We start from the raw sequence: 21527 nt of genomic DNA, 5'->3' as shown, positions 1-21527 counted from the left end.
ATAGCTTAGCATTGAAAATACTCTAAAGAAGGCCTGGGGTGGGAGCACACACTTTTAATACTTGGGAGGCAAGGGCAGGTGGATAGCTTTGAATTTGAGACTTGCCTGTCTTAACATAGAGAGTTCCAGGCCAGCCAGGGCTACATAGTGTGCCCCTTCTCAAAAGAAAGAGGGGATGAGGAGGAAGAAAGGAAGGTGGTTGAAATAATAAAAGAAGAAAGAAAAATTAAAAATTCATTTCAAGAATACTTTACTTCTGCAGTAAAGTGAGTTAAAGGGAACTGCAGCTCATGGCACCCTGAGACCACCCTGAAATCTCACCCTGAGCCCGCCCTGAGCCTACCCTGAAATCTTACCCTGAGCTCACTCTGAGCCTACCTTGAGCTCACCCATACTCCTCATAGAGGGAACCCAGAAGACACTGACTGAAAGCAGGCTTGTAAAATGGATGTTTAGCTAGGTGGTGGTGGTACACACCTTTAATCCCAGCACTCGGGAGACCAAGGCAAGCGGATCTCTGTGAGTTCAAGGCCAGCCTAGTCTACAAGAGCTAGTTCTAAGACAGGTTCCAAAGCTATAGAGAAACTCTGTCTTGAAAAACCAAAAAGAAAAAAAAAAAAAAAGAAGAAAAGAAAAGAAAAAGAAAAATGGATGGGTGAAGACAACTTGAAGGCCTTTAACACCGGAAGGCAAGAAAAAGAGACTGAATTTCATGTTTTTAAATAAGGTCTGTGAAGGCTAATGCTAACCGTATAAGCCCCATTTGCCTAAGGACAGATAACTTCCTGGAATGCTGGGAGCTGGTGTTCTTGTAAGTTAACAAGTCACGTGATTTTGTTTCAATAAGCAAGGTTGGTTGCTCCAACTGTGCAGGATGTACTTGGTCACTTGTAGATAGGAAGTACATCAGGATATATGCTTGACCCGGATTGGACGATGATGAGAAGTACCATAGCCTTGTGGATTTAGTCTTTATAGGCACCTGGTCAACATAGCTTGTGGCTATTCTCTGGGAGTCCCCAGTATGGAGCTGGCCAGTGTCCCATTGTCCTGGCCAGTGTTAAATAAAGCTTGCTTCAAATTGACAGCTATAGATTTGGTCTTTGTTCTCAAAGTTTTCAGGTTTAATGGTTTTGTGGTCTAGGCTGACCTTGAACTCATGCCTCTACTTGAGATTACAGATTGTACCACCATGCCAGGTTTTCTGAAGTGTTGGAGATTGAATCTAAGGCTTCAAGCATGCTAGGCAAGCCTCTCCCGATTGAACTACACTCATAACACCTTGTATGGAGTTTGACTAAGTCCATATTGGCTTATCTAAAATTCTCCCTTCAGCTTCCACAGAAAGGGGAAAGTCTATGCTTGAGAAAGCAGATGGTGCTCATTTGATGCCATTGCCTGGAAAAGACAAGTATTCTCCAGGAAAGGGCAATAAGATCTTTCTTCTTCAATTCCCAGTAGCCAATTATGGAGGATTTGTTTGAAGGGCAAGTGTTTCGGCCTCGGCGTTGTCCTGGGCTTAGGAGTTTTGCTGTCCTTAAGTCTCTGAGGCGCACTAGGGACCTTGCATCAGCTTTGTTTCTTGAAGGCTAAGGAAAAACGATCTTCTGGTTTACTTTTGGAATTTGCAAAGCGACCCTGAAGTCCCAGGTGGATTTAGTGTTTGGAAAAGGGAATTTGGGGGACTAAGGCTGCCCCTGAGCCCCGAGGTCAGCATTCACAAAAGCAAACCTGGTGTCCCCAGTTGCTTCTCTCTTGAGCTTGGCTTGGCTTTATTTTTCTTCTGTCTTGGGTCACTGCCCCTGAGATGCTTCAAAAGCAAAATCTGAAAGACACAAAACAAAACTAAACTGGATTCAAGGGAAAATGAACCAACACTGTGGGTTCAGTTTTACAGAGGCAAAAGGCACTCTTCAGAGGTCCACAGAATGGTTTAGTCTGCCCACATTCACTGTGTCATTTGCATAAATAATCTCAACAGATTTGAGACCCCCAAAATCTGCAGATTCAGAACCAGTCTATAGGGTGGGAAACTGCCAGCCAGCTAAATGGACCAGCATAGAGAATTCCTGAGTGATTCTGAAGTGATTCAACTTTTTGAGCATAAAAATGGGGCTACCCATGCTACCATTTCATTCCTTAAGTTGGTCTTCTTGTTCGCTGAACACACAGGAAGCACTAGGGAAGTACAACTTAGAACTTACAGATACTGGCATAAATCCCCTTGATGTGTTAACAGTTGTTCTGGAGGGGAACTGGGTCCTTACTAAGAGAGGGGTACTAATTTCAAGTGCTCTTTTAGGCCGTAATGAGATGGAATGGAAGCATCACTGTTTTGCTGCTTGCTTTTGTGTGATCCATACTTCTCAAAAAACTTGAAGATTCGTTTTACTTGGCTATTGGGACAAACCCACTTACAGAACTTAATACCAAGTCTCATTATTGTGTGCCCTACTTAATCCTTTAATAAGCGTTTGTGAAGTTGCTTTTGGATAATGTGATGATATTTTGTTTTTGTTCATGTTCCGTCTATCTTTGAACTCTGTGTATCTGTGTTACCTAATAAGTTCACCTGTTGAGACCATGTCTTACTGTTTTGTTTTTACAAGACTAAAGCATTTTTTTAAATTTAATTTTTTTTATTTTATTTGGTTTTTCGAGACAGTATTTTGCACTAGCTCTTGTATACCAGGCTGGCCTGGAACTCACAGAGATCCACCTGCCTCTGCCTCCTGAGTGCTGGGATTAAAGGTGTGAGCCACCACTGCCTGACTGAGGCTAAAGCATTTTATGTGATTACTACAAACTTATTGTTTGTTCACTGCCTTCTGAAGGGACCAAAACTTGAAACAGACAGATGTTGTCTGCAATGGGGGCTTTAGTATTAACAGTGCAGCATCCTGGGAAACTTGGACAGCTCGAAGGGGCAGTCCCCAGGGCAATGCAGGATGTGGAGTGAAGCTGAGTACCGGTGTTTCCCGACAAGCCCTCCACCTCCCTCCCCTTATCATCATATTCTGACTGCAGAGCATCCCCAGGAGTCATACTGTTCCAGTCAGAACCGGCTGTGTGAAAACCTGTGGGACCCTGGCATAAAGTCCTGGGCTTGTGTTATCCTTTCATTTCAGTAGAGATGTATTTTTAAAAGGGCCAGGCATGGTGAGGCAAGGCCTTGAATCCCAGAGGTGGATTAATCTGTTCAAACCAGAGTGATCTACATAGCAAGTTTCAAGTCAGCCAAGGCTACATGTTGAGATGATGCCTTAAAAATAAATGAAACAAACAGGTAAAAGTGGACTTGATGTGAGGGATGAAGTGGTTGGTCAGAATACTAGAACTGCTTTCTCGGGGAAGATCATTTTCTCAATGATTGTATCTACTGCTCTGATGAGACCGTGAGAGAATCCACCTGCTCTACCAATAGCCCAGTGAAGCCTGGGGGAGATGATGGAGGACAGTTGCCAGCACTGTCAAGGTGTTTTGTTGTTGTTGTTATTTTGTGTTTACTTAGTCTAGCATTATGGGTATGAAAAATCCATATGCACATGGAAAGAAAGATTTGAGTATGAAATCAGCATGCCTTCTGGCTCCATTCTTCCTCCTTATCTATACCCATTTTCCTTTAAGACATAGACTCTGAAGTGCTGCTCCGTGGACAACCATTTATTCAGGAACCGAGAGTGATGGCAAGAGATTAGCAGGCAGTCGTGGTTCCCACCTTTTTACATATTAAACTGACAATGGTTTCCTCCTATGTTAATAGAGTTCACATTACTAGGGTTTGTGTGAATAATTTTTTAATATAACTGTTTCTTTGTTAATTTATTACCACTCAATAACGTTCACTGCTTGAGGAAAGGGACGGTGTCTAGTGCTTATACTGTCTTCTGTGTCTAATATCAGGTTTGTAGCACACTGTAGGTGGGCCATAAACATTTGATGAATGATTAAGTAAATTTTATCTAGATATCTGGCATTGGTGTTGAGTTCCTTAAACTTTAACCACAGGTTTCCATAAATATCTACAAATTACACATGATACATGTTTTATAAAATATTTAATGTTGATGTGAAGTATATAGATTAGAACCTGGTAGGTACATTAAATTTTATACTTTCTATAATCATAGTGATTTGCAGTGAATATCTGCGCATGATGTCTGGTCTTGTGTACAAATTATAATCACAGTATTTCTATTTAGGAAAGACTTTGTTGGAAAAGGGCCATGGTTGTCACAGCTGTAGGTAGTTGGTTCAGTAGATGGGCTCTTTCTCCCCACCTGGAGGTGGTAGTTCAGCCTAAGAGAGAAGAAGCCTTGTTGACAGACAAGGTCACTTGCTAATGCCATTGAAGAAAGGCATGTCACAGCCAGTATGTAGTGGTTACTTTCTGCAGAAATTCTGTGGGAATGACCCCATTCACATGGAGAATCACACATAGACCAGACAGAGGAGCCTTCACAGTGAGACTGCTGCTGACACTGTGTAGAGACTGCTAATATTTTAACAGAAGTATGATGCTGTTTTAGTTCTAGCATTAAAGCATGCTTACTGTAGAATATTAGGACAACAAAGAAGATAAGTTATTTGTAACCCCACTATTTTCAAATTTTCTTCCATTTATGGGGTTTTCTGTAATTAAGTAGCAATATGCATTATAACCATCTTCCTAAGCCATTTGAATTTTATGTAAATGCTTTCATGAAGCATGTGATAGTCATTGTTATGTTCTACCTTACTGTTAGCTGTTTATCTTTTTTCCCTTTTGGTGCTGGGCATTGACCCTAGACCTCGTGCACACTAGGCACATGTTTCTTGATATTGAGTAGACTATTTTAATTTTTTCTGTAACCTAATAAAAATGTTGGCGCTTACTATCTCTGTGCATGGCTTTTTGCTCACCCTTATTATTTTTCCTATAATTCCTCTCATAAGTATTATTACCAATCCAAAGAAAATCGCTGTTTTATGGTTCTTAAACCCATTGTAGATGATAGTCTCTCAATCCCATTACCATCATCCGAGTATATGAAATTCATGTTCCTTGGGAAAATGTGTTACCAAACAACAATGAAAAGTCATGCATACATTCTCGTTTTATTATCAGACAGTACCCTTTTCTATTATTTTATTCGAGTTTCTATAACAGTGTTTCACTTTCTGTTGTGGGAATGTTCTGTTGTCTAAAAAGAAACAGAGCAACCGTTAGTCGTTAATATTTTCATTATTGCACTTCCCACCTTTTACAAGCGTCTGAGGGCGTTGCAAACTGATGGAGAAAATAAAAGAGTCAAACAGCCCCTCACTTTCCCAAGAATTTTTTTTTTTTGGTGACTTTAATTACCTTAAATGTTTTTATTCCTCTTCTAGTTACTGGTTCCACGCACACATCCTGTAAGTAAATATAAGTGCTTCCTTCATGTGAAAGCAAAACCAAGAGAACCCTTATTTATGAAGTGTGTTTTTAGAAGAATATAAAAAACTGAGAAGATAGTTAAGTAAAGCATCCAGCTTCCTGAAACAGTTCAGATGGAGAGAATAGGAAGTGGGCTTTAACCGGCTTAAAGGGATTAGGGCCTTTAAAGGTGGTTAAGGATTGGATGCTTTGGGTTAGGCCTGGCGTTGCTTTTAAAAGATTATAACAATATTTGACAATGATTCTAAATGGAGTTTATAAAGCAAATTGTCAGTTTTGAGACACACTATGGAAAACAGAGAATGTCTTTTGTTGTTGTTGTTTGTTTACACAAAATGATTGACTGGAGCTAACAAGCTGAATCCCGAAGCCCAGATTCCAGCATGGTACTGCGATCTCTCAGCGGGGAGAATCCTGCAGAGGTTGTGTGATGTACTTCACTGAGATTTTCTGAGCTTTTGCTCTAAATTACTTTAGGAAAGTCAGGCTGCAAACAGCTTCTTTGAAAGGTAAACACAGTTCTTCTTTCCAATTCTGCACACAGTGGCACGGCCTTGCCGCCTGAGTCGGGTAATACACAGACAAAAGCTGTGAGCATCAGTACAGGTGCGAGCATGATTGTGAGAGTGTGCCATCCAGTTACATGGAAACGTCATAAATCGTTAGAGCAGCAGCCGCTGACAATTTTAGCAATTCCAAAATAAAAAATAAGAATATGATTTTGCTTGTGAAGTATACTAGTAATGTTCTTAAAATGAATTTCCTTGTTTTATTGTAAAAAGAAAATCATGTGGACACGAGAATAGCATATTCTTTATTTATTTGTGGGTAGCTGTCCAAAAGCTGACATGAAGTTTTCACTCTTTTCCTCAGCTCCTTGACTTGTTTATGGTTTGGGATTGGTCCACTTACCTCGCTGACTATGGACAGCCAGCCTCCAAGTACCTTCGTGTGAATCCTCACACAGCCCTTACGCTTTTGGAGAAGTGAGTATGTTCCCAAAAGTTGTTTTGGTTTTTATTTTAGGTAGCATTTTACACAGGGTTTGATTGCGTGATAACTAGAAATTTCTCTAAAAACAAAAATATCTCAATGGAGTTTTTAAAAAGTCAGTACAGCCAGATATGAGGCGTGTGTCAACCCTGAGGCGGGAGATCATGCATTTGGGGGAGCTGAGGCTGTAGTGAGGATCGTGAGTGAAACATGGAGGGACGATGGTGGGGGGAGAGAAGTTCAGTCCTTTTGATGAACAAAAGATGTCTCTTTCTTGCCTTTCAGAATTATTTTGATTATGTATGTGAGAAAAACGTTCTTTCTTCCTAATGTATTTAAAACATCGCAGGCTCAGTTTGCTTTATAAATATGTTACTGGAAGCCTGGAATATTTAACACAGTTGTTGAGTGCTTTGTGCTAGGGCCTGAGTCCATTCTCAACTAGAGAGAAAATGGGGCTCCTTAAAAATAAAATAAAATAGGGCCACGGAATGCAGTGTTTGCCTCAGTAGTATCTAAGTCTTGGATTCTTTGCAGGTAGAGAAATACGTGATTTGAGAAAATGATATTGTAAAAAGTGAGACAGCTAAACACAGTGCTCCTTTTCCTGCATTATGTGTCAGACTTTTTCTGCACTCAGCCTTAGCTTGTTTAAAATGTACTATTAAAATGTACAGTTTTGTGTTAATAGTGTCTGTTGTTTTCCCAAATTTCAAATTATCTGTGGTTATTTGATTTGAAAGGATGTAAGAAACTATTCACAATTTATATAAAGTGATTGTATAATGTCATGAAATGCTACTGAGGCAAAAACATTGCATTTTAAAATGTCCTAATTCTGTTCTCACTTGGTCTTGCTGTGAATGTGTCCTAGAGCCCGTGTAGGGCATTCTGATAGATATTGGAAAACAAGATAGTGTTTGAAAGCTGCATGTGTCTTAGATATGTGTGCTAGTGCAAGAGCAATCACTTTCTATCTCCGTGTGGTTTCTGTGCTCATAAGTTTGATAGCACAGGTTTTCATTTCAAGCACTGAGTTGGTGTTGGATAAGGCAGAGCATGTTAAAAAAGAAGAGAGAAAGAGAGAGAGAGAGGGGAAGAGAGAAAGAGAGAGAGAGAACTCATTGGCAGCAGCTTTTATTTTTCAGCATTTATGTCTGTCTGTGTTTGTAGGATGAAAGACACCAGCAAGAAGAATAATATATTCGCCCAGTTCCGGAAGAACGACCGAGACAGGCAGAAGCTGATAGAGACAGTTGTGAGGCAGCTCCGAGCCTTGGTGATTGGTATGTCCCAGCACGTGTAGACACACCAGGTCCACGGCTGAGTGCGTCTCTGGCCAGCACTGCTCATGAGACAAGAATTTGTTTACAGAAGTAAAAACACAGTAGAGGAAATACACTGATGAGGGCTTAAACAAGTAATGGTGACAAACATCATTTGTATGGATTTTTAAATAATTGAATACTATTTTATATATAAAAATGTAAGATTAATTTTTTTCAATATCAGAGGAAAAGTCAAAAATGTAATATATAAATCCAATAAATTGTATATGAAACTGATTGCAAATATTAGAAAAACCCATGTCTCTGCTTGTAAATATTCTTTCTGTAAGCTTGAAAGAGGTTCTGTTTATGTTATTATAGTTTGGGATGCAGTCGCTGCTGAGAAGGGAATATTTGACTGTCATTGTTGGACTTTTTTTTTTAAACTTTATTTAACTTTATTTCATGCACATTGGTATAATGATGTCAGATTCTCTTGAACTGGATTTACAGACAGCTGCGAGCTGCCATGTGGGTGCTGGGAATTGAACCCAGGTCCTCTGGAGGAGCAGTCAGTGCTCTTAACCACTGAGCCATCTCACCAGCCCCAATTGTTGGACTTTTAGCTCTTATTTTCACCTCAGTTTGACTCATGTGCCTAAAATTTTTATTTCTGCCGATTCTGAGGAGGAAATACACAAATCTTGAAAGTTCCTGAAATCAAACACAGCTCACCAGGAACGTAAATGGTTTGTTTTACTTGGGTAGCCTAACCACTCGGAATATGAAGAAAAGGGTTTGGGCTTTCCAAAGATGTAGTATTTCTTGTAGTTGACCTGTTTTTAAAGTTTTAGTTTGGTTTAGATGAAAAGAGCAGGCAGTTAAAGGGCTGTTTTCATCAGGTGTGACTGCCCTAGTGTAGACACGATCTTTCCTACCTAATGCAGTTACAGCAGGGTTCGGGTTAATGCTCTCCAGAGAGGAGATCTCAAGGCTGTGGACCATGGAAACTAACCAGACCGACTGAAGTCTGAAACCTACAGCCAGTGTACATTTTCCTTTGGATGAATCACAGTGGCACAATGACAATGTAAACCTGACCTTTGTTTTCTCTCCATTGTAATTATGCTGAACCCCCCCCCCTTGCATTTTTAGGATTTATGCTTGTAGACTCCCTGACTCTGTAAAATAAGAATGAAGAGTTATGCTTACATGTCTGGATTTTGTGATAAAACATTAAAAAGGTTGAGAGCTGTTGAAGATGCTATTTCAAATATTCAGAGTTTCTTATTTAAAATAGCCTCCTCCAGAAAAGGCCTGTTAGTTCCTAGTAATCAGATTGAGCATGACCCAAAACAAAATAGATTTGTTCTCCTGACAAAAAAAACTCTTAAGTATTTAACATTTTTAAATCATTACAGGAAAATACGATAATTCTTCAGCCACAGTGCATTCTATATTGAGTTAGATATGGGGAGCAGGGCGCTCTGAAGATGTTGGAGTACCCTCACTCTCTGGGTACTTGGGAAGGCTCCTAGCTTTGGCCCAGGCACCTGGGGGTTTGGAAAAAGGAACCTCCACATCCCCTGGAGCAGATTCCCCCTCCCTTATAAGGGCTCCTCTGTACTCTTTCCAGAAAACTAGGTCACCTTCGTACCCCCTACACACACACACACACACACACACACACACACACACACACACACACCCAGATTGCATTGTTATCAGCCGGCTAGGCCTACAGGCATTGCAGCCTGGAGTGAGATACAAAGCTCAAGATGTAAGCTGGAGGGGAAGGGGCGGGATCTGCAGACTGGGTAGATGGGCAATGAAAAAGAAGCAAGAATTTGGGTTGGCTCTGAGACCAGACCTGTGCCAGGATAATGGAAGACTTTGGGTGCCCCTGTGAATTTTAGGGGCAGTGAAATTACCATCTCCTGAAGAAATCAAGCAAAGGGAAGCAACTCCAGGATTCTTGAGGCTCAAAGGTGGGGGACCAGCGAGGAAGCTGATGGCTGGGGACAGATGGGCCAAGAGCATGGCCTAGAGCATGCAGAGTGCCTACTTCATGTGGGTTTCTCACGCTGGCTGTGCTCTTGCACCAAGAGCAGGGAAGTTAGAGTGCAAAACCGCAGGCCCCGCCCGAGGATGCTTCTGGCACACGGCCCCCGCCCAGATGTCACTCCCTATTTGGCTGGCGAGGTGAGCCCGCCACTGCCCACTGCTTCCAATCATTACTCCGAAAGGGACACTTTAAATATGCGTAGGCGCGTCACATTGTGTGACCCAGGGAGGCAGTATCTATATAAAGTGCAGGGGAGCGCGGGGGGCGGGGGGGGGGGAGAGGGAGTAGGTGGAGAAGGGTTAACCGAGTGGTGGAGAGAAGGTGGTGGGCAGGGGTCTGCAGCCCAGGAATCGCAACAGTGGTTGGCAGCGTGGTGAGTTGTTTCTCTCAGCCTCGCTCGCAGCTTCTGCACTAGGAGCGCCGTCGGAGAATGTAGGGGCATTCCGGAGGCAACCGGCCCACCATGAAGGGGCTGGCACTTTTTGACTGAAATGGGGAAAATGTCCTAGGCCTTCAGTCTTGAGGAAGGCGTATTCTCTTAAGTGCCTCGGGGTCACTGCCGCCTTCCACTGACAGTCTTGTTTTAAGAGCGGAAGTCTTGTCTGAATTTATTAATCGCCAGCTTGGTCCCTAACCCCGGGACTTTTCTGAACGGGATAGGTGAGCTCTGCACAGTACTTGAGCCCTCTCTGCTCGCCATGTTTTCTTGGGGGTTGAACTGTTTGTCCGTGCTGGGGGCTGCGGGCACTGCTCTCTTATGTGCGGGTCTGCTGCTTGTTCTGGCCCAACACCTCTGGACCCTCCGCTGGACTCTAAGCCGGGACCGGGCCTCCGCCTTGCCCCTACCCCAGGGCTCCATGGGCTGGCCATTCTTCGGTGAGACGCTGCACTGGTTGGTTCAGGTGAGCAATGCCCCCCTTTCTGCATCTCATCGGACGGGCGCTCTTGGTTCTCAGGGCACTTCACAAGCATTCCCTTGCCCAGGATTCTGATGAGTACTAAAACGCTTGCCATTGCCTAGCTATTCTGTTCCTTCTAAGAGACTCCATGTCCCCGATTTAAACCTTTCTGATAAACCGTGGGTGTAAACTAGGGGCTTAGGGGGCGTTCGAGGAACGTGGTACTTACAGTCTTTCAAGCACAATCTCAGCCTTGCGCTCTTGGGCACTCATTTCCAGTCTAAGCCTCAATCTTATTTTACCAGTGGGCGTCTACTTTCTCATAGAGTAGCTGAGAGGCCCGTTTGGAATTTTGTTTTTTTGTAATGTGACAGCCTGGGACAGGGGAGTTGTTAGGAAGAAGCTGTTGGGAAGTCCGGGACAGATCTTCAGCCCTGCTGGCCCAGAGGCGCTTCAAGCTCCGCCTTGCTTGCAGGGCTCTCGTTTCCACAGTTCCCGCCGCGAGCGCTACGGGACGGTGTTTAAGACGCACCTTCTGGGCAGGCCAGTGATCCGCGTGAGCGGCGCGGAGAACGTGCGCACCATCTTGCTGGGCGAGCACCGCCTGGTGCGTAGCCAGTGGCCGCAGAGCGCGCACATTCTGCTAGGTTCGAACACACTCCTCGGCGCGGTTGGCGAGTCCCACCGGCAACGGCGGAAGGTGAGGGGAAAACCAAAGGAATTAAGGTCCGTGGTGCCTAGGTGCCTTCGGTGAGCCAGACCAGGGTCTCCGCTATAAAGGAACAGGTGGCCCGAGGGTTTTGAATTGTAAAGTAAGGGCAGAGCTACAAGCCCTTTATTCCAGATCTTCTGTAACAGGTGCTAACAGTTTTGGGGATTCAGATTTAAGAGGGTTCAGGGACGACTTTGTGGAACAGCTAACATTTGGAGCCTAGATGGATGGGAGGGATTCCGTACATCAAAGCGGAGGAAACTAAGCCAACAAGTTTAGACCTGTGCGTCTCAGAAGAGGAGAAAGGGACTGGACTTTCCCTTCAGGCTGCGGAGTCGTGGAGCACAAGAGGCCAGCCTGCCTTGCGCTCATCTGCGCTCCCTACAGGTCCTGGCGCGCGTGTTCAGCCGCCCGGCTCTGGAACAATTCGTGCCACGGCTGCAGGGGGCGCTGCGGCGAGAGGTGCGCTCCTGGTGCGCCGCCCGAGGACCGGTAGCTGTCTACGGGGCGGCCAAAGCGCTCACCTTCCGGATGGCCGCTCGCATCCTCCTGGGTCTGCAACTGGACGAAGCGCGATGCACAGAGCTGGCCCAGACCTTTGAGCAGCTGGTGGAGAACCTCTTCTCACTGCCTTTGGACGTGCCCTTCAGCGGCCTGCGCAAGGTAATGCTGTCCCAGACCTTAGCCCAGGGCTCCAGAGGGTCTCCCAAACTAGACGGGGTACCCTGAACCCAGGGCGTGGCCCAGCGTACGGTGGGGTGGTGGTTGGTGGAGATCAGGGCAGCATCTTTTCGGACACACTGTGACACGGGGCAAACCACAAGTCTTTTATGGGAAGCTCCTGACTCACGCTTTCGCTCCAGTGTCTCCTTGAGTTTGGGTCTAGTGGCAGGCATCCAGGCAGGCGGTTCATCCTTTCTCAAAGTTCATCGAATCTCCAACACCCCGTGGAAGGTTGGCACTGCGGAACGCGCGGTAGCCGGAGGGCCGAGACGAAGCCTGACACCGGGTCTGATCTAGGGGGATGATTCCGGCCCGAGGCCCTGGGTCCTCTGGTTTCTGGATCAGAAAAGCAAGGCCTTTTCCGAGTGATGGGCGGGGCCCTAGAACTAAAGGAAGCTGGGTCCTACCTTCTCCCTCTGCCGTAGAGCGTCCAGTCACTTGAATAAAAATAATAATCTGAAAAGAACCTTGTTGCGTGCTGGTCACCTTGCATACATTTTCTGGTTTAGTCCTTGCAACCCTCAAAGTGTTATTCTCATTGTATTGACAAGTAGGGCCTCCTTGAAGTCACGAGACAAGCAAGAACACAGTCGAGATCTGAACAAGATTCTTCCGGCAACAAAACTCAAAGAGTTCGCTTTCAATACTTCCCCAGCGGGATGTGTTGACTGGTCTTGCTTTCTGAAAGTCATCCCTGCCCCCTTTGTCCAAACCCCTGACAGCAGCTAACGTTTAGAACATACAATTGTGTCCTCAGTAGAGTTTTCCAGGTGCCTCCTTGCTTAGCACCGATGCTCACTGCCTTACCTGAGTTCAGGGAAGGGGAATGGTTAAGTGCAGTTTGATGGTTCTGTGCCAGGTATGGGGACTGTCTGCTGTGTGAGGGTACAAGTGTTTGACCCCTCAGTGCTTTGCATTCTGCCCTCTGGGTGACATTAACTGCCTTGCCAGAGGGGGCTGGTGATAATTTTCAAGATAGGGTAGTGTTTGTAGACGGTGAATAAACCTATGACCATTTATTGAGCCATGTCTACCACGTGCTATGTGTGTAGCTAAGCTGAGACTAACACCAAAATCTAGGTGAATCGAGGTAGCCAAGCCTGGCTCTTGAGTCTTCCCACCCCATCTGCCCTCTCTCCCTGTACATCAGGGCATCCGGGCCAGGGACCAGTTGTATCAGCACCTGGATGAGGCCATTGCTGGGAAGCTTCATGAGGAGCAGGCAGCAGAGCCAGGTGATGCCCTGCACCTGATCATTACCAGCGCCAGGGAGCTGGGCCACGAGCTCTCTGTGCAGGAGTTGAAGGTAGGTGATGGGAGGCGTGGCCTCTCCCCACTTTCCTTCCCCAGAGATCCCTCCTCCACCTATTCTTTCCCAGCCATGTCCTTTTTAACAACATTTGGAGGCACAGACACACTTCAGGGTGAGAAAGAAGGGCCTGGATTCCAGTCATGACTCTGCCACATCTGCCAGCTGTGGTGCCTTGGACTATAGCCATTCTTCCAGCAGTACCAAAACCTAAGTCTGGCCTTACAGGTTCTGGATCTAGATAGCTCTCCTCTTGGCCCCTCCTAGACCCTCATCTCTTCCCGTGCCTCTGCTGTCTTCCTACCTGTGAATTATGCTCCCCCCCCCCCCGCTCTGCACTCTGAGGCTCACGATCAAACTCTGCATCCTCAGAACTACATTTCCCCCTTGCCAAATCAATACTCCTTTTTTTTTTTTTAATTTGGCACCTGGCACCTGTACCTGTCCATTTTGCCCCTGCTGCAGAGCCCCCTGTAGAATTAGAATCCCTTCCCATGTAAGTAGAGCATGCGTAGTGGGTGGCTGGGGGCCCTGCTTCAGAAGTCAAGAAGCAGTGGGGTATGAGGGCCAGGGACATTCAGAAATGTGAAGACTTCCCTGTGAGTTACTCTGAGCCTCAGTTTCCTCCATGCTTCTTCAGCTAGACACTAGAAAACAGGAGCCCAGCTTTAGTTCTTGTACTGAGAATGGAATAATCTCCATTCTTCTTGAGGGGTATGAAGGTCAAAGGCACCAAACGCTCCAGGGGAAAGTGCTCTATAGACGGTGAGTCCTGGGGAGCTGAGTACCTGAGACCATCCTGGCCTATGAAGGGAAGTAGCAGGAAGTGGGTAGTTTGCATTTGGACAGAACTAGGGAGTAACAAGACCCTGGAGAAGAGGCCCATTGGCCAAGCAGGGCAGGGAGGATGTCTGGGCTCTGGGGGGGCGGGGTCTCCATCTCAGCCTCATTTTGTCCAGGTAGGACCAGCAGTTGCTCTCCAACCAGGTCACATTTCAGCCCACAAAGATTATCATGTACCTGTTCAATGCCAGATTCTGGGCTGGGGTGCAGAATGGGTGCCATCTGTTTTCAGGGTCTAGGGTGAGTGGGTGGGTTACTCTCACCTTGGAGTCACAGAAAACAGCATGCAAAACAAGCCCTGGCGCTACCCTGAAGAAAGGTACTTAGGCGCTTAGGCAAGCGGTGGGGCCTGCCTGCGAATGCCCTTCAGCAAAGCAGGGCAGAAAAGGTAAGCAAGAAGAAAAAGCCCGTCCTGGCTTTGGAGCAAGGCTGGTGCCTCTGTTTGAAGCATCACGGGGTGGGGGCGGTGAGGGAATGGAGAGAGGATGGGGGGTAGGATCGAGCCACAGACTCACTGCTGGAACTTCTAGCTCTAGGGACCTAGAGCCTTCCCAGAACCTCAGTTTTGAGAGCAGCAATTGCTCCCCACGGGGTTAGGTGAGAGCCTAAAGCACTAAAAATAATGCACAGAATAACATCCCTGTATCGCCTCTGAACGCTCGTCCAAAGCAGGTGTATGCAGATGCTAGGCTTTGCCTATTGCTCAACTGGACTTTTCCAAGTGATAGACTTGAGTTTTGACCGATTTCAGAGCTCTGAGCATAGCCGCCCGGGGCAGGGCATCAAGGCGCTAATCTGAGCACAAGAGATCAGTTTGGACGCTTTTCACAGTGGCTTCAGAACCGCCCGACTGTCTTGCAGGAGTCGGCTGTGGAGCTTCTCTTCGCCGCCTTCTTCACCACGGCCAGCGCAAGCACGTCGCTCATCCTGCTGCTACTGCAGCACCCGGCGGCCATCGCCAAGATCCAGCAGGAGCTGTCAGCGCAGGGGCTGGGGCACGCGTGCGGCTGTGCATCCCCGGCCACAGGGCCCAGACTGGACTGCAACTGTGAGCCGGACCTTAGCCTGGCGGCTCTGGGCCGTCTGCGCTACGTCGACTGCGTAGTCAAAGAGGTGCTTCGCCTCCTACCGCCGGTGTCCGGGGGCTACCGCACTGCGCTGCGAACTTTTGAATTGGACGTAAGTGCGCCGCGCCGCGGGCCTCTGGGTGCTTGCAGCGACACTGGGCTGGGAGGAGGGCAGGAAGATTAGCGCAGAGATCTCTTTCCCTTACCAGGGCCTCAGTTTTCCCTCCCGTAAAATGGGCGGAGCCCTATTCTATTCCCCAGAGTCTCCCTCCTCCAACCCCAGTAGAGAGATGCAAAGCCTGGTGCCTGAAAGACTGGCGAAGTTAGAAATGTTATATGTAGTATACACAAGTAGGAATACTTATATAAAGTATACTTCAGCTTTTCTCAGCGATCCAGCTAGAACAACTCAATTAGAACTGAATTTTAGAACGGTGACATTTTTGTCTGAGCCGCGTTCCTCGCAGCCTGTGTGTGCAGCTGGGAAGCAAAGAACTATCTCTTTAGTTCCGCCACCAGACTAAAGAACCAGCCACTGTCACCTGTCCAGGACTCGCTTAGGTGATACACCTGCGGAATGCAGCAGCCTTAATACAAAGAACAAAATCTTAATGGTTTCATCAAGCTGTCCTTAGCTGGACAAGATTAAGAACTAGGCCTGACTGCAACTTAGAATAATGGGGACAGTTCTCCCTTTACTGGGGGTCTCTGTTTTGGGGAGCTTCTGGGAGGGCGGTTTTGTTTTGTTTTTTCCCCAGTTCTGATACTCCACAGGAGCCTGGGGCTGTTTGATGACAGCTTTGGGGATTGGGGAGTTCACACTGCAGAACTTGAGGATCTCTGCCTGAATGGCCTTGCTGCAGTATGGGGGGCACTGGAAAAGGGGGGCTCCATGCAGAGAGGGAGGTACCAAGACCAGGGAGTGAAGCTAGGTGATCTCTAGTGTTGGGTGATACCACCCAAAAGGCTGGAACAAGGAGAGTGTGCCACAGCGAGGAAGCTGCCAGCCAAAGGCTGGTACTCAGAAGCGTCTTGTGTGCTTAAACTTGATACTGCTGTGCTGGTGTGCCCAGTAAACAGCGAGGGCAGCACAGGACTGGGCAGCTCCCAGGGCTGTAGGTGGAGCCCAGGCAAGGTCCTCCTCCTCCTCCGTTGTACAGATGGGGAAACAGGAAACAGAACTGGAGAGGAAAGAACTTTCTTTGGGTGATTCCAGTGTGTTCTCTCCCACTAGCGAGAACCTGAGTAGTAATGACCCTCCACAGGCTTCAGAAAACTGCCATCTTTGGAGGGACAGCTACCATTGTTGTTCCGGGATTGGAAGACCCAGGAAAAAACCCAAGGGGCTGGGAATGTAGGTCAATGTTCCTAGTGTGAACAAGGCCCTGAGTTGACAATACCTAGCAGGTTCCAAAGAGGGTCAGGATGAATGGGAAGGTGGAGAGGGCAAAGAGGTGTGCATCTTCTCAAGTGTGAAGCACTATTGTGTCGAGGTGAAGTGGGAAGGCGGGGAAGTGTTCAGTTAAATGCAGGGAAGAGTTTTCTAATTCAGCTTTCCCAGGGGAGTGCCGGTTCACTGCTTCAGCCCAGGCAACTGGTAGCTACAGTCTTACAGTGTAAGTCTCCTGTGTCCGAAGAAAACAGGAGAAAGACAACGAACTCATAATTCATGGGCACTAATGTGTGTCAATCTCCTTTTGAAATTTTCTCAACAACGTGGAAATTTTTTATTCTTACTTTCTCAACTAAGCACAAGCATTCCAAGATCTTACAGCTCATTAGGAAGGCATAGAAACTGCAGAGCAGATATTTTTGCCTTCAGGGTTAGTTAATCGTAGGCCCCTGGAGGTTTACTTGGCGAGTCTGGGGTAGAGACACTGGGGTGGGGGTGGGGGATTAGCTCTGGCGATTTCCCAGTGCTTAGCGATCTAGTCGGGTCCCCTCACTTCTCAGGGCTACCAGATCCCCAAAGGTTGGAGCGTGATGTATAGCATCCGAGACACGCACGAGACAGCTGCTGTGTACCGTAGCCCGCCCGAGGGCTTCGACCCGGAGCGCTTTGTCCTGGAGGGTAAGGACGCACCGGGCTCCTGCGGCCGCTTCCACTACATCCCGTTCGGCGGCGGCGCGCGCAGCTGCCTGGGCCAGGAGTTAGCACAGGCGGTGCTGCAGTTGCTCGCCGTGGAACTGGTGCGCACGGCGCGCTGGGAGCTGGCTACTCCTGCCTTTCCGGTCATGCAGACGGTGCCCATCGTGCACCCAGTGGATGGGCTGCGACTATTTTTTCACCCTCTCACGACTTTGGGTGCGGGGGATGGGTTACACCTCTGATTCGCTGCTCCTCTAGCCTTAGCTTGCCCCGTGGCTGCCGCGCACACCCAGCGCTGGCCATCTTCAGCGCCCTAGGTCCTCATCGCGCGCACATTTAAGTAGTCTTGGGTTTAACAAATGCTCACCGGACGATTCTGTGCTAGACTGGAATGAGTATTAGACTGAGTCACGCCCCCACCCCGCATTGGAGAAGCCCTGGGCTTGGGGAAGGAGCTAGCACGGGAAAGCGTGCTTCACATCGTAGGCACTTCCAGGATCTCAAGGAGCCAGCGTTGAAGAGAACCTATCTACGCTAGATGAAACCTGGCTTCACCTTTCTGTGGCAAGTTTGGCAAGAAACTTGGGGCCCTGGCGGCGGCAGCGGTGGTGATGGTTGGGTGTTCCTATCAAACCAGAGGAGGATTTACAAGTTTTTTTTTTTTTTTTAAGTTAGCAGAGATACCAGGGTATCCCTGACATTGACCAAAAGGCACTCTCAGCAACTGCCCTCGGGCTTCTAGAGCCTTGGCAGAAATTAAGTACCGTGGGTGCTTCCAGGGTTCCAACTGGCTCAACATCAGCTGATTCTGTTAGAGACTTCTGAAGAGAGAAATTCCTACTTCAAGAGTGTGTTTTATATCCTCATTTACAGAAGAGAATATGTTCTCTGGAGATGTCTCTAAGTCTGGTTTATGTGAGGTCGAGACATAATCCCTTCATTGAGATAAACAAGAGATTTGGGATATTTGTACTGAAACAGGAAGGCCAAGAAATAACATTTCCTGCCAGTGGTTGAGTAAGGAGGCTGGGATGGGGAGGGGTGGGGAGGGGTGCAGGTGTGTGTGGTACCTGAAAGACCCATTGTAGCCTATACCCAGAGTGTCTGGAAGTTTGGCAGCCCCAGCCCCATGCTTCCCTCTGGGCCACGGATCTGGGGATCTGGATTCTGGGTTTTAGACTATCTCTGCAACATCGGCTTGCAGAGTTGCTCTGTTTGCTGCTTCTCTCTCCTCACTATTACCAAGGAGAAACTGAGAATCAAAGAGCCTGGGGCCTCTACCGAGGAGCCACTGCGGTCCTGCATCCCCTCTTCCATCACTCAACCCTCCGCCCTCCCTCTGAATCCGTGCCACCTGTGGAACTCAGCCCTTGGGCTTTTCACAACTTTGCCTAGCCTGCCTGTCCTTTCCAATTCAGAGATTCCCACCACCATTTAAATCAAAGCCACTATCATCCTGCCATCATTCCCAAACCCCTCCTTCAACCTGCCACCCACATTCCCACACTCCTGAGCAAGAGGACATAACTGATGAGCCAGGGAGGCTGCAACCTGGCCCAGGCTGTCTCTGTAATGAATCAGGAGGAAATTGGTGGCCTCCCACCTTATGCTTAAAGCGGATCCTGGGGCCTGAAGTCAAGGGGGACATAAGTAGGTACTTGAAGGTGAGCCGCTGTTGGAATTCACACCACCATAACCCCTATACAGGATAGTCAATCACCCTCAGCTGCTCAGAGTAAAGGCCAGGACCTGAGCTCTGCAGGCACCAGGGGGAGCAAAGGCATTCCAGTGCAGGCCTACAACCTTGGGCATCTAAGAAACCTGGGTCTGGATGAGGAGGCCAAAAGACCCTGCTTCAAAGCTGATTCTGATCTGGGGGAAAAAGAACAACAGGGGAGGTGCCTTTCAGAGGCCTGTGGACAAACTGGTTCAAAGAGACTTGTTGACTTGCTTTGGGGTATGGGCCGACTATAAACACATGGAAGTGGCTCCCGTTTTTCTCTGTTTCCTTTCATTATGTTATATTATTGAGGAACTGCACGTTCGTAGGGAAAGAACAGATGTAGTTCTTGCCCCTTGGACTTCCAATGTTTACAGAAAGAGGCAGACAATAAATGAACCAGCAAAACAAAACAAGACAAAACAAGAATGCCCAGTGGTGTGAAGCATAGAGAAACCACCACCACCACCAAACCCCAACACAAAACACGCCTTTAACTCAGAGTGAATCTAAATTCTGACAGTTGAGCAAGATGACATAGGCAGGAGATGACATAGGCAGGTATCAGTCCTCTTTGGCCTCAGTCCCCAAGCACTGGGAACAGCAGCAGGTATAGAGACCAGAGGGGAAGATAAAGGGGGGCTGAAGGGAGAGTCCAAGAGGAGCGTGTGCTGGTCGTTTGATTCCTGCCACCCTAACAAAACAAAACAACAGAAACAAGGGCCACCACAAACCTGACCCCACAGCTCCCAACCCTTAGCAATAGGAAAACTGGCCAACATTTGGTTTCTCAGCGAGCCAACCTCCCCTTCCCCACCCACCACCATCCAATAAAGTCTGGGGTAGTTCCTAGATCAAAGTTTCTATTGGGCTGGTAATTTATTGATCTCCCTCCCCCTTGAAGAAGTTTTTTAATTGATCTTGCATTCTAACATTTAATCTTTCCCTGCCGGGCACCCCGCGGATCTTGATGACCAGTTAGATTTTTTTTTCCAATTTATTTTTTAAGTACTAGTTTTTTTTTTCCCCTGTAGCCATTTCCAGCGCGCTAGCGGGGCTCCTCTTGTGACCTAGCGTGCGCTGAACTTGGTGGGGTGGCCCGGCAGAGTTCACTGGGATGTCACGGTCCGGCCTGCAGGGGTCACAGGCGGGTCAGGCTAAAGGATTGGGAACGGGCCCCAGGTCACGCCCCCGCTGGCCGATTTTTGCACACCGGCCGGAGGCGCTCTTCAGAAAGGGGCGGGCGGAGATTTCTGAGAATTACCTCCAGCACAGTCTGTCCGCGTTCCTGCCAGTGCAGAAGCTGGGACGCAGTCCCTACAATAACCAAATCATTACAAGACATGACAGCGGCAGCGCCCGCCTCCCGAGAGCCTCTGAGACACTGAACAGAGTTATGGGGAGCCACTGAATCCCCCAAATACAACCCGTAGGCATCCTGGCTTAGAGAGTCGCTAAGTTTGGACAGGTCCTCACGACCTTTGTGGGTATTTTGTGACTCCCCGGGGGCGGGGGCGGGGGCGGGGGTGGGGGCGGGGGTGGGTGTCATTTGGGGACCACCACTGGCAGGTCACATATTGAACAGCTTTAATTTTTCATCTTCAATGGACTCTTCCCAAGGGGTGGGTGTGCTTTTGCTAGAGCCCGTGTTCAGGTCTAAACAAACACGCGTCATTCTGTTTGTTTTCCACGCCGCTGGTAAGTTCAGTGCCCAAACCAAGGCAGTGTGTGGCACTGGCTGAAGCGATGTGGCTGGCGGAGGTCACGGGAAACCCAGGGTGTCTGTGCGCGCGCATCCCACAGTTCCTGAGCTCAGTTTTGGCTGCAGGAATTGAGACTTGCTCCCCAGTACCGATTCCCTTTAAGTTCCCTATGGCTGGTGGCAGAAGCGTAGGTGATAATAGCCATCTTCCCAGGGTCTCTGGCTTTTCTTTGAGTGGGATCTGGGAGACTGGAGAAAGGTTCTGAAGCCTTGAAGCCCGACCGATCTATAAATGTAGCCTAAGGAGCCATTTAGAAGCAAAAGTCCTCTTTGGGAACTCACAGTTGCCTTGAGGTGCAGACAGAGTGGAAACAGTGGAAATGATAGCCTTCTTCCTAAGGAAGGGACACAGACAGGAGGAAGCCTGCTAGCTCGCCCAAGAGTCAGGCACTCCGAGAAGAGAAGAACGGGGCTTCTGGGTTTCCTCCCTCTGTCTTCCTCCCCTTATCTGCCTGGACCAGGGGCCCTCTTCCCGGCTGCCTGGCTGGCTGGATTTGCTAGCCCCAGGGCCATAGGAATTGAGCCAGCTTGGCGGTATTACCACAGCTGGGCACTGACTTTGGAGCCGCTGGGCTGCAGAGCAGGGGAATTGGGCTTGTGCAAGGCTGCTCCTGGGATCCCAGAGACCTGAAGGCTTTCTTGCATTGAATCCTAAAGCAGG

General features: G+C 47.8%; 2 protein-coding genes across 5 annotated transcripts in view; both read left to right on the top strand.

Annotated features, from left to right (window-relative positions):
* Positions 1–8951, top strand: part of Exoc6 (exocyst complex component 6) — a 156510-nt gene extending 147559 nt beyond the window's left edge. For all 3 annotated transcript variants that reach the window (XM_085693835.2, XM_048438928.3, XM_085693836.2), the window contains exons 21-22: positions 6290–6402; positions 7583–8951. In XM_085693835.2, the coding sequence (XP_085549961.2) occupies positions 6290–6402; positions 7583–7715 (246 nt within the window). In that variant the 3' untranslated portion in view covers positions 7716–8951. The remainder of the gene's footprint in view (positions 1–6289; positions 6403–7582) is intronic.
* Positions 8952–10408: 1457 nt separating this feature from the next.
* On the top strand, positions 10409–17786 carry Cyp26c1 (cytochrome P450 family 26 subfamily C member 1). Of its 2 annotated transcripts, none has more exons than XM_048438929.3 (6): positions 10409–10644; positions 11117–11341; positions 11741–12016; positions 13227–13382; positions 15090–15407; positions 17249–17786. In XM_048438929.3, the coding sequence occupies exons 1-6, from the start codon at positions 10441–10443 to the stop codon at positions 17624–17626; spliced, it is 1557 nt and encodes a 518-aa protein (XP_048294886.3). In that variant the 5' UTR covers positions 10409–10440; the 3' UTR covers positions 17627–17786. The 2 variants fall into 2 exon arrangements, with proteins under 2 accessions (XP_048294886.3, XP_087764068.1); XM_087907942.1 differs by having other exon boundaries at positions 15060–15407.
* The last annotated feature ends 3741 nt before the right edge of the window (positions 17787–21527 follow it).

This window comes from Myodes glareolus, chromosome 7 (genome assembly GCF_982192425.1).
Source record: "Myodes glareolus chromosome 7, mMyoGla1.1, whole genome shotgun sequence".
Taxonomy (NCBI): Eukaryota; Metazoa; Chordata; class Mammalia; order Rodentia; family Cricetidae; genus Myodes; species Myodes glareolus.
This window is presented reverse-complemented; position numbering and strand designations above follow the sequence as displayed.

Coding starts and splice junctions, on each gene's coding strand:
- Cyp26c1 (XM_087907942.1), top strand. CDS start 10,441: ATGTTTTCTTGGGGGTTGAACTGTTTGTCCGTGCTGGGGGCTGCGGGC. Junction 10,645..11,116: donor CGCTGCACTGGTTGGTTCAG/GTGAGCAATGCC, acceptor CCTTGCTTGCAG/GGCTCTCGTTTCCACAGTTC. Junction 11,342..11,740: donor CCCACCGGCAACGGCGGAAG/GTGAGGGGAAAA, acceptor CGCTCCCTACAG/GTCCTGGCGCGCGTGTTCAG.